Source organism: Electrona antarctica (assembly GCF_951216825.1).
Source record: "Electrona antarctica genome assembly, chromosome: 9".
In the NCBI taxonomy this organism is placed as follows: domain Eukaryota; kingdom Metazoa; phylum Chordata; class Actinopteri; order Myctophiformes; family Myctophidae; genus Electrona; species Electrona antarctica.
Window position 1 is genome coordinate 33,127,922 of NC_136790.1, and position 12,500 is coordinate 33,140,421.

Here is a 12,500-nt window from a genome sequence, read left to right on the forward strand (position 1 = left end):
ATGGTATCGGGGGTCCATGCATGGTATCGGGGGTCCATGCATGGTATCGGGGGTCCATGCATGGTATCGGGGGTCCATGCATGGTATCGGGGGTCCATGCATGGTATCGGGGGCCCATGCATGGTATCGGGGGCCCATGCATGGTATCGGGGGTCCATGCATGGTATCGGGGGTCCATGCACGGTATCGGGGGCCCATGCACGGTATCAGGGGTCCATGCACGGTATCAGGGTCCATGCACGGTATCGGGGGTCCATGCACGGTATCGGGGGTCCATGCACGGTATCGGGGGTCCATGCACGGTATCGGGGGTCCATGCATGGTATCGGGGGTCCTCGCATGGTTTGCTTAATGTGCAACATTGTGTTTTCACTCAACAGCAAACAAACCAGCATGACTATATTGTCGCTGTCGGGGAGAGTGTACAAATGGAACCAAATGCATCCTAACGGGTCCATTTGGTTCCATTTGTACACTCTGAGTTACAGACCCATAAGGGTCCATTTGGTTCCAAACTATCATTTAGCTGGGAACCCCCTGGAACTCCCTCAAGGACCCCTGGGGGTCCCCGGACCCCACTGTACTACAGCACATCCGCAAGCTCAGAACACGCAAAGCTTGTAGATCTTCTTTTGAATCCTGAAACGTAACAGATTGACCACTTAATGTTAAACTTTTTTCGCACAACGGAGGTAAAACAACATTGAAAATGTCCTAGTCGCAGTCCTAATCACAGGTGTACTGTAGGTACAGTAAATGATGCTGTTTATGTTTTTGTTTTGTCCAGGGCCACCATCTTGGTGACAGGAGCATTCCTAGATGCCTTTCAGAAAGTAGCAGACATGGCTACTGGTACCAGAGGTACGCACTCACTCACTCACGTCCAACACACACACACACACACACACACACACACACACACACACACACAATAGATCAACTTAGTTTCTGTCTTTTGTGCTTTTTCTTTTGTTCGCTCATACTCATAATGTACGTTTAGTTTAACACAATATGGCAGCTTTTACTCTGAAAACCCCCCCTTCCGTTCCGTACAAAAAGCGGGAGGCATAATGTTGCTTGCTTACCTCGCGTTGATTACGATAAAGTCTCTCTAGAAGCATTAATATTCTAAATGAGAGCCATGATGAAGACAGAAGTACTGTATACCCATCTGGTCAAAACCATGGAGAGCTCCCTAGATTAGGAGCTACGAGCCTTTCTTTCTGAGCCGTAAACAAGGAAGTGAATGGCAGCGCATGTGCGAAAAAGCAAGTATGGTGCAGAAGGAGAGGCCAACCCCCCAAAAAAATCAGATTTTTGTTTTTGTTTGATATCAATGAAAAGCGCTAGGACGTGTGTACAGTACACGTCCTCTGGATCCATCGGTTGGATTAGATATGACGTTTCCACTCGTCCTACGGTCTGAATGTGTTGATGCACCTGTGTAATGTGACAGCTAGCTCTCTGTCTCTAATTTGAGTGTCTAGGTTTCGTCTGTCTGTCTCTCTCATTTCTACCTAACTCTACCCCCCTAACACTGCTGCTTCATTGTGCGTGTCCTCAGCCAATCAGAATGCATGTTACATTTCAAAATGACTTTGTCAGAAAGTGCGTTTTTTTTAATATAATGTTTTATCCCACAATTTTGTAACCCATTTTTTCACCCAGTGTCAATTATCTAATGGAACACTTCCTCTGCCAGCCTGGGGGGGCAGCGGACTGACCTCATGCTTCCTTCTATGCATGAGGAGTCCAAGCTGCTTCTTTTCACCTGACAGGGTGAAAGGGTTTCCCCGGGCCGGACGTAGCGCGTGGAAGGAACACGTTATTCCGACCAGTTCCTTTCCCCTCCATCAGGCGCCCCGGCTGGCCAGGGCCACTTGTCCACTTTTTGACTTGGACAGAAATTGTGTTGACTGTAACAAGCATTCTGATTCTGACAACATTGGCAATAAGGCAGTAACAGTGAGAGTAGAGATGGGTAGATAAAGGCACATAAACGGGACGGGGCAAAACTATTTTTTTTACTCATGATTGCCTAAGTCACCTAGAAGATGACTTGGGCAGAAAGGGATTTTTTTGTTTCTTCTCATCTAAAATAAAATTTGATTTAGGCAATTATGCTTTTACACTGAAATGTCCATATGATCAATAATACAAGTGGTGCAATATGATCTGATATGATATCAGAGACAGACAGAGAGCAGTCAGAACTAGTTAGTGGAGTCTGTTTGTCTGGACACAGTTCTCTAGTCTATATGTCTCTACACAATGACACACAGTTCTCTAGACGTTACTGGGAAATCTCATCGAAGATACAGCTTCATCTGTTTAGAAAATATAATGTCAGGGACATCCTGACAGCCTTGCAGTATCAGTAGCTGATCAATCATATAGTCATCATATCACAGTACATCAGGAGTCTGAAGCCTTGGCTTGTTGGATCCTAAATTAAATTGACACAGCAATGAACATGTCAAGTGTGAATGGCTCTCCAGATATATGGAAGACAGGCAGACAGACATCACTGTAATTTGTACATGGGCGCTACCCCAATTGTGTTGCATACCGTAGCATAATTTTACAGGGCTATACAAGCACACACGTGCACGCACAATTCCAGGATAGCTTACTTTGCTGAACGCACCTCTAATAGTTAAATTGGCTCTACCATTGTGTGTGGGGGAGTGTGTGTGTGTGTGTGTGGGTGTGTGGGTGGGTGGGTGGGTGGGTGGGTGGGTAAGTGAGCAGCCTCTCCCTCCTTCAGAAGCGGTTAGCAAAAAACTGTGCGTACACACACACACACACACACACACACACACACACACACACACACACACACACACACACACACACACACACACACACACACACACACACACACACACACACACACACACACACAGTGAGTGTGTGTCCTGAGGCTACAAAGAGCCTCAGTGTTTCTACATGTGACTTTGTGTGTTTTTTTTCCCTCTACCTCAGTCTTGTGCTCTCGACTGTTCAGTTCATCTCTACTGACATGACACGCACACACGCACGCATGCACGCACGCGGTCGCTCGCACACGCCAGAAATAGGGTCCAAAGGGGAAGCACACACATCTCAACAAAACATCCACAGGTGCTGAACACAAATATGTAGAGTGGAGAAGAAGGGAAGTCTGCACACTGCATACTTCCTTCTGCCTGATCCAAGCTGGAATACAATCCATTGATTGTTCATTAAAAAAAATATAACAATAAAAACGTGTGTGTGTGTGTGTGTGTGTGTGTGTGTGTGTGTGTGTGTGTGTGTGTGTGTGTGTGTGTGTGTGTGTGTGTGTGTGTGTGTGTGTGTGTGTGTGTGTGTGTGTGTGTGTGTGTGTGTGTGTGTGTGTGTGTGTGTGTGTGTGTGTGTGTGTGTGTGTGTGTGTGTGTGTGTGTGTGGCTGGTTTACGTTTACATTATATCGCTAAATAATCCAAAGCGTTCATATTTTGAACGAGAGGCGGATGAGAAGTCAGAAATGAAGCGTTTAGTATATCCATCTGATCAAAACCACGGAGAGTTCCCTAGATTAGCAGATACGAGGCATTCTTTCTGCAGCGGTAAACGGGACGAACGAAGAGTGAAGTATACGGTGGCCTTGGAGTCCCACTCAAAAATAAAAAAAAGGAAAAAATGTAGATTATTCTTCTCTCGTTTGATATCATTGAAGATGCACTAGGATGTGTACACACGTCATTGCAACCCGTCGGTTGGAGTGCTTATTACGTGTGGACACGTCGGATTGACGGAACGTGTTAATGTTGTTACGTTTCTGTAATACATAATACTGATATACTCATTATTTTAATGTACATTTCAGTCAGTGATGACTGTATTTGCATGATGATGATGTGCAGCTATGTGGCACACACCAGTGACGTGTGTGAGAGTGCTATTGACATAGTTTTCAGCTCATTGTTGACCTGCATAGCATAGCGTAGCGCAGCGCTGCCTTTCCAGGGTGCATTGACCTGGTTTGACTCTAGCTGCTTGATTCCATCTGCTAACTCTTAGCACTCTGTAGCTCTGACATGGCCTTAAAAACACATGCATGTTGACCAAGCACATTCCTCACTGCTCTGTGTGCGTGCGTGCGTGCGTGCGTGCGTGCGTGCGTGCGTGCGTGCGTGCGTGCGTGCGTGCGTGCGTGCGTGTCCGTCCGTCTGTCCGTCCAATGCACCTGTGTAGTCTGTGACAGCTGTCTCTCTCTCTTTCTCTGGCTCTTGTGTCTGCCTGTCTGCCTCTCTGCCTCTGTCTCTCTATAACCCTAGTCTGTCTCCGTCCTTGGCTCTCTCTCTCTAGTCTGTCTCTGTTTGCCTCTCTCCAGCCTGTCTCTCTCTAGCTAGCCCATCCTGTCTGTCTCTCTCTCTCTCTCTCTCTCTCTCTCTCTCTCTCTCTCTCTCTCTCTCTCTCTCTCTCTCTCTCTCTCTCTCTCTCTCTCTCTCTCTCTCTGTCTAGTATCTCGAGACAGATCTGTCGACTTCCATAACTTTCCAAACCTTTCTGCCAACCCGCCTGTGATCCAGAAGCTCTGGAAAGCAGTAGAATATAAAGTGGCTGTCAGTCGCAACACTTCCTTTTTTTGCCCCGTGCTGCGCAGTCACCTGAATGAACCCTACTGGAAGTCAGCTTAGTCCAATCCATAGCTATGACATAGCCTGACATTAAAATTTGAAAAATATATTTTAAAGATATTTTAGAACTTTTATAGCAAAAGGCCGATGCACAACTCAGAAGGCTAGTGACAGGTGCATAGGACAATAGAGCGTCGCAGTCCCGCCCCCTGTCATGACGACGCCAGGCCCAGGAAATAATTCCCAATGCATTTTTCCCATAGACATTTCAAACTCGAGTTGTGACAAATCATGACAATAAACACAATATTTTGGACCAAACAAATAATTACAAAGAAGAAAAACAAGAAAAAAAGGGTTGTAACCTGCCGTTTTTTTCTTCTTTCTAATTATTTGTTCGGCCTGAAAAATTGTGTTTGTTGTCATGATTTCTCACAACTCGAGTTGGCTTTGTATGAGGCTTAAAAGGTCTTTAAATAAATACTTTTTGAAATGTCTATGAGGAAAATGAACCGGGAATCATTTCCTGGGCCCTGGTAGGGGGCGGGACTGCGACGCTCTTAAAAAGGGTATCTTTGAAAAACAAAAAAGGTCCCGCACACTGTCAGACACGCTCTAATCGACCGAAACATCAACCTAATAAAGAGCAACATTTTGGCAAGTGTCTGACAGTGTGTGGGACCTTTTCTTTGTTTTTCAAAGATACCCTTTTTAAAGATATTTTAGAATACATTTACCATGAGCCCCATACTGTGAATGATCAGACACCCTTACTATCTTCCGAGCAGATGACGGCTTCGGGCTTCCTGCTATCACTAGGTGCATATCGTTGTCCTGCTATCACCAGGTGTATATTGTTGTCCTGCTATCACCAGGTGCATATTGTTGTCCTGCTATCACTAGGTGCATATCGTTGTCCTGCTATCACTAGGTGCATATCGTTGTCCTGCTATCACCAGGTGTATATTGTTGTCCTGCTATCACCAGGTGCATATTGTTGTCCTGCTATCACCAGGTGCATATCGCTGTCCTGCGACCTGCTATCACCAGGTGCATATTGTTGTCCTGCTATCACCAGGTGCATATTGTTGTCCTGCTATCACCAGGTGCATATTGTTGTCCGGCTATCACCAGGTGCATATCGTTGTCCTGCGACCTGCTATCACCAGGTGCATATCGTTGTCCTGCTATCACCAGGTGCATATCGTTGTACTATCACCAGGTGCATATCGTTGTCCTGCTATCACCAGGTGCATATCGTTGTCCTGCTATCACCAGGCACATATTGTTGTCCTGCTATCACCAGGCACATATCGTTGTCCTGCTATCACCAGGTGCATATCGTTGTCCTATCACCAGGTGCATATCGTTGTCCTGCTATCACCAGGTGCATATCGTTGTCCTGCTATCACCAGGTGCATATCGTTGTCCTGCTATCACCAGGTGCATATCGTTGTCCTGCTATCACCAGGCACATATCGTTGTCCTGCTATCACCAGGTGCATATTGTTGTCCTGCTATCACCAGGTGCATATCGTTGTCCTGTGACCTGCTATCACCAGGTGCATATCGTTGTCCTGCTATCACCAGGCACATATCGTTGTCCTGCTATCACCAGGTGCATATCGTTGTCCTGCTATCACCAGGTGCATATCGTTGTCCTGCTATCACCAGGCACATATCGTTGTCCTGCTATCACCAGCCACATATCGTTGTCCTGCTATCACCAGGTGCATATCGTTGTCCTGCTATCACCAGGTGCATATCGTTGTCCTGCTATCACCAGGCACATATCGTTGTCCTGCTATCACCAGGCACATATCGTTGTCCTGCTATCACCAGGTGCATATCGTTGTCCTGCTATCACCAGGTGCATATCGTTGTCCTGCTATCACCAGGCGCATATCGTTGTCCTGCTATCACCAGGTGCATTTCGTTGTCCTACTATCACCAGGTGCATATCGTTGTCCTGCTATCACCAGGTGCATATCGTTGTCCTGCTATCACCAGGCACATATTGTTGTCCTGCTATCACCAGGCACATATCGTTGTCCTGCTATCACCAGGTGCATATCGTTGTCCTATCACCAGGTGCATATCGTTGTCCTGCTATCACCAGGTGCATATCGTTGTCCTGCTATCACCAGGTGCATATCGTTGTCCTGCTATCACCAGGTGCATATCGTTGTCCTGCTATCACCAGGCACATATCGTTGTCCTGCTATCACCAGGTGCATATTGTTGTCCTGCTATCACCAGGTGCATATCGTTGTCCTGTGACCTGCTATCACCAGGTGCATATCGTTGTCCTGCTATCACCAGGCACATATCGTTGTCCTGCTATCACCAGGTGCATATCGTTGTCCTGCTATCACCAGGTGCATATCGTTGTCCTGCTATCACCAGGCACATATCGTTGTCCTGCTATCACCAGCCACATATCGTTGTCCTGCTATCACCAGGTGCATATCGTTGTCCTGCTATCACCAGGTGCATATCGTTGTCCTGCTATCACCAGGCACATATCGTTGTCCTGCTATCACCAGGCACATATCGTTGTCCTGCTATCACCAGGTGCATATCGTTGTCCTGCTATCACCAGGTGCATATCGTTGTCCTGCTATCACCAGGCGCATATCGTTGTCCTGCTATCACCAGGTGCATTTCGTTGTCCTGCTATCACCAGGTGCATATCGTTGTCCTGCTATCACCAGGCACATATCGTTGTCCTGCTATCACCAGGCACATATCGTTGTCCTGCTATCACCAGGTGCATATCGTTGTCCTGCTATCACCAGGCACATATTGTTGTCCTGCTATCACCAGGCACATATCGTTGTCCTGCTATCACCAGGTGCATATTGTTGTCCTGCTATCACCAGGTGCATATCGTTGTCCTGTGACCTGCTATCACCAGGTGCATATTGTTGTCCTGCTATCACCAGGTGCATATCGTTGTCCTGTGACCTGCTATCACCAGGTGCATATCGTTGTCCTGCTATCACCAGGTGCATATCGTTGTCCTGCTATCACCAGGCACATATCGTTGTCCTGCTATCACCAGCCACATATCGTTGTCCTGCTATCACCAGGTGCATATCGTTGTCCTGCTATCACCAGGTGCATATCGTTGTCCTGCTATCACCAGGCACATATCGTTGTCCTGCTATCACCAGGCACATATCGTTGTCCTGCTATCACCAGGTGCATATCGTTGTCCTGCTATCACCAGGTGCATATCGTTGTCCTGCTATCACCAGGCGCATATCGTTGTCCTGCTATCACCAGGTGCATTTCGTTGTCCTGCTATCACCAGGTGCATATCGTTGTCCTGCTATCACCAGGCACATATCGTTGTCCTGCTATCACCAGGCACATATCGTTGTCCTGCTATCACCAGGTGCATATCGTTGTCCTGCTATCACCAGGTGCATATCGTTGTCCTGCTATCACCAGGCACATATTGTTGTCCTGCTATCACCAGGCACATATCGTTGTCCTGCTATCACCAGGTGCATATTGTTGTCCTGCTATCACCAGGTGCATATCGTTGTCCTGTGACCTGCTATCACCAGGTGCATATCGTTGTCCTGCGACCTGCTATCACCAGGTGCATATCGTTGTCCTGCCATGACCAGGCGCATATCGTTGTCCTGCGACCTGCTATCACCAGGTGCATATCGTTATCCTGCTATGACCAGGCACATATCGTTGTCCTGCTATCACCAGGTGCATATCGTTGTCCTGCGACCTGCTATCACCAGGCACATATCGTTGTCCTGCTATCACCAGGCACATATCGTTGTCCTGCTATCACCAGGTGCATATCGTTGTCCTGCTATCACCAGGCGCATATCGTTGTCCTGCTATCACCAGGTGCATATCGTTGTCCTGCTATCACCAGGCGCATATCGTTGTCCTGCTATCACCAGGTGCATATCGTTGTCCTGCTATCACCAGGTGCATATCGTTGTCCTGCTATCACCAGGTGCATATCGTTGTCCTGCTATCACCAGGTGCATATCGTTGTCCTGCTATCACCAGGCGCATATCGTTGTCCTGCTATCACCAGGCACATATCGTTGTCCTGCTATCACCAGGTGCATATCGTTGTCCTGCTATCACCAGGTGCATATCGTTGTCCTGCTATCACCAGGCACATATCGTTGTCCTGCTATCACCAGGCACATATCGTTGTCCTGCTATCACCAGGTGCATATCGTTGTCCTGCTATCACCAGGTGCTTATCGTTGTCCTGCTATCACCAGGCACATATCGTTGTCCTGCTATCACCAGGCACATATCGTTGTCCTGCTATCACCAGGTGCATATCGTTGTCCTGCTATCACCAGGCGCATATCGTTGTCCTGCTATCACCAGGCACATATCGTTGTTCTGCTATCACCAGGCGCATATCGTTGTCCTGCTATCACCAGGTGCATATCGTTGTCCTGCTATCACCAGGCGCATATCGTTGTCCTGCTATCACCAGGCGCATATCGTTGTCCTGCTATCACCAGGTGCATATCGTTGTCCTGCTATCACCAGGTGCATATCGTTGTCCTGCTATCACCAGGTGCATATCGTTGTCCTGCCATGACCAGGCGCATATCGTTGTCCTGCGACCTGCTATCACCAGGTGCATATCGTTATCCTGCTATGACCAGGCACATATCGTTGTCCTGCTATCACCAGGTGCATATCGTTGTCCTGCGACCTGCTATCACCAGGCACATATCGTTGTCCTGCTATCACCAGGCACATATCGTTGTCCTGCTATCACCAGGCGCATATCGTTGTCCTGCTATCACCAGGCGCATATCGTTGTCCTGCTATCACCAGGTGCATATCGTTGTCCTGCTATCACCAGGCGCATATCGTTGTCCTGCTATCACCAGGTGCATATCGTTGTCCTGCTATCACCAGGTGCATATCGTTGTCCTGCTATCACCAGGTGCATATCGTTGTCCTGCTATCACCAGGTGCATATCGTTGTCCTGCTATCACCAGGCGCATATCGTTGTCCTGCTATCACCAGGCACATATCGTTGTCCTGCTATCACCAGGTGCATATCGTTGTCCTGCTATCACCAGGTGCATATCGTTGTCCTGCTATCACCAGGCACATATCGTTGTCCTGCTATCACCAGGCACATATCGTTGTCCTGCTATCACCAGGTGCATATCGTTGTCCTGCTATCACCAGGTGCTTATCGTTGTCCTGCTATCACCAGGCACATATCGTTGTCCTGCTATCACCAGGCACATATCGTTGTCCTGCTATCACCAGGTGCATATCGTTGTCCTGCTATCACCAGGCGCATATCGTTGTCCTGCTATCACCAGGCACATATCGTTGTTCTGCTATCACCAGGCGCATATCGTTGTCCTGCTATCACCAGGTGCATATCGTTGTCCTGCTATCACCAGGCACATATCGTCAGGGCCGCTTTAAGGGTAGTGCGAATGGTGCCGCCACACAGGGCCTCGCGCATGCGAGGCCTCGCGCTAGGCAGTGTTTATTTTTTTATTTTTTTAAGAAACAATCGCATCGCAGCCCGTTCCGTCGGCCGTCGCAGTTGATTTTTCACCTATTTAAGCTGCGGTCGGCTTGGAGCCGCCTCCCAGGGGGGCCTCCGACGGCCGCGCGTCGCCTCCTCCTCCCAACCGGCGTCACTTATTCAGCCTCCCGTTAAGCAACGCCCGGCCGTCCGGTCGTGGGGCCCCCTGTTGTCCCCCTTTGCGCTGCGCAGTGCCGTGCTAGCTTGCGCTGCAGAATTAGAGCAGATCTACAAGCTCACAATGCGTTGCAGCGCGACGCGTTGTGAGCTTGGAGATCGGCCGCGCCACCGCGCAACGCAGTCGAATTATACACACAATGGAAACGAAACAAAAACAAGTTGAACACATGTAGGCTAGTTGAGTGCACAACCGCTCCCGGTCACAAACAAAACGACTCGAGTGAAGTGAAAAGGTATGCTGTCATGTCATGTAGGAGTCGGACTGTGTGTGGACAAAAAAGGTTTTATTTAAAATAATTAGTCACGCATGACTATGCGTGTGAGAGAGAGAGAGAGAGAGAGAGAGAGAGGACGACCTCTCTCTCTCTCTCTCTCACGCAAAAGTAAGTATTAATTAATTAATTCAAAAAATTTGCGCGCGCGCGTTAGCGCACATTGTCCCCCCCTGAAATATCGCACAGGGCCTCGCATTTCTCCCAGACGCCTCTGCATATCGTTGTCCTGCTATCACCAGGTGCATATCGTTGTCCTGCTATCACCAGGCGCATATCGTTGTCCTGCTATCACCAGGTGCATATCGTTGTCCTGCTATCACCAGGTGCATATCGTTGTCCTGCTATCACCAGGCACATATCGTTGTCCTGCTATCACCAGGTGCATATCGTTGTCCTGCTATCACCAGGTGCATATCGTTGTCCTGCTATCACCAGGTGCATATCGTTGTCCTGCTATCACCAGGTGCATATCGTTGTCCTGCTATCACCAGGTGCATATCGTTGCTGTCCTGTAGAAACCTCTTATATCCATCATTTTAACTTTCTGTTTTCTTTCGTAAATTAATCCGTCACGAAAACAAGCTTGTAGATCATTTGACATACACTCTGCACTCTGGGATTGAATGAAAAGTGCAATACAAATACAATTAATTATTATTATTATTAATATGTATTTATTTATTTATTTATTTATTTATGTATTACAAGGTTTCCACCCGATAGCAATTCCTCTTTCTTTTTCCTCACTTTCATTTCATCTTTCTCTCTATCCCTTTTTCTGTGTGTGTGTGTGTGTGTGTGTGTGTGTGTGTGTGTGTGTGTGTGTGTGTGTGTGTGTGTGTGTGTGTGTGTGTGTGTGTGTGTGTGTGTGTGTGTGTGTGTGTGTGTGTGTGTGTGTGTGTGTGTGTGTGTGTGTGTGTGTGTGTGTGTGTGTGTGTGCATCGTGTAGAGGCACAGATTGCTCAATCTGAAAGCCAGCTGCCCCCCCCCCCCACACACACACACGTGCACAGGTAGTGTTGACAGCACATCGGCAGCACCTGTAGAAACACTTATGTTTTCTGCTTTGATCCTCTCAGAGAGAGAGAGAGAGAACTGGTCTGGTAGGTGTGTGTGAGGATTCCATAGTAGGTTGCCGTGGCGATGCCCAGCTTCTCAGCTTACTGTTCATGTGGGAACTTTAGAACTCTCTCCCTCACACACACACACACACACTAAGATACCCGCAGCAACTGACACACATGGAAATATTCACACAGAGTGCGTGTGTGTGTGCCCGTGCGTGCGTGTGCGCGTGCGTGTGTGTGTGCGTGTGTGAGAGAGAGAGCCGGTTATGTAACATTAGCAGGTAAACAGTGATGTCAGATAAATAGTCTCATTACAACAGAAGAACTAAATGGTCCTCCAGCCAGAGGGCAGACATTCAGCTCATATCCTGTAAGACCAAAGGTTATTCTCTCTCCAGCAGTTCTCAGACCATTCCAGGGACCCCCCAGACTACTGGATTAGACCTTGGACCCCTCCTAACTCTGAGAGGGTACAACAAAAATCTTGATTTTTTTTTAACGTGGATTATTCCTTGAAACATTTTAAAGCCTCAGTAGGTAACCTTTTTAACTGATTCACTGTCTGCCAATCACATGTAGGCCTATTGAATTTTTTTAATTATTTTCCCAAAGTGCCAATCACCGCCAATGTAGTGTATATGCATAGTTTCATTATATAGATATTCCACTGTTAGGTTCTTAGCTTATGTAGGTTCTCATGCTGACTATTTTGATGTATTGCCATGTTTTTTTTTGTTGTTGCTTACTGTAAATCCTAAATTGTAATCACGTGTTTTGACGTGTTGTGTGTTGAACCCGTCCATTTGGTTCCATT

General features: G+C 47.6%; 1 protein-coding gene across 4 annotated transcripts in view; it reads left to right on the forward strand.

Annotated features, from left to right (window-relative positions):
* The window catches only part of mtss1 (MTSS I-BAR domain containing 1), an 83,884-nt gene that overhangs the window by 34,269 nt on the left and 37,115 nt on the right, over nucleotides 1-12,500 (forward strand). For all 4 annotated transcript variants that reach the window (XM_079510315.1, XM_079510317.1, XM_079510318.1 and 1 more), the window contains exon 3: nucleotides 788-861. In XM_079510315.1, the coding sequence (XP_079366441.1) occupies nucleotides 788-861 (74 nt within the window). The remainder of the gene's footprint in view (nucleotides 1-787; nucleotides 862-12,500) is intronic.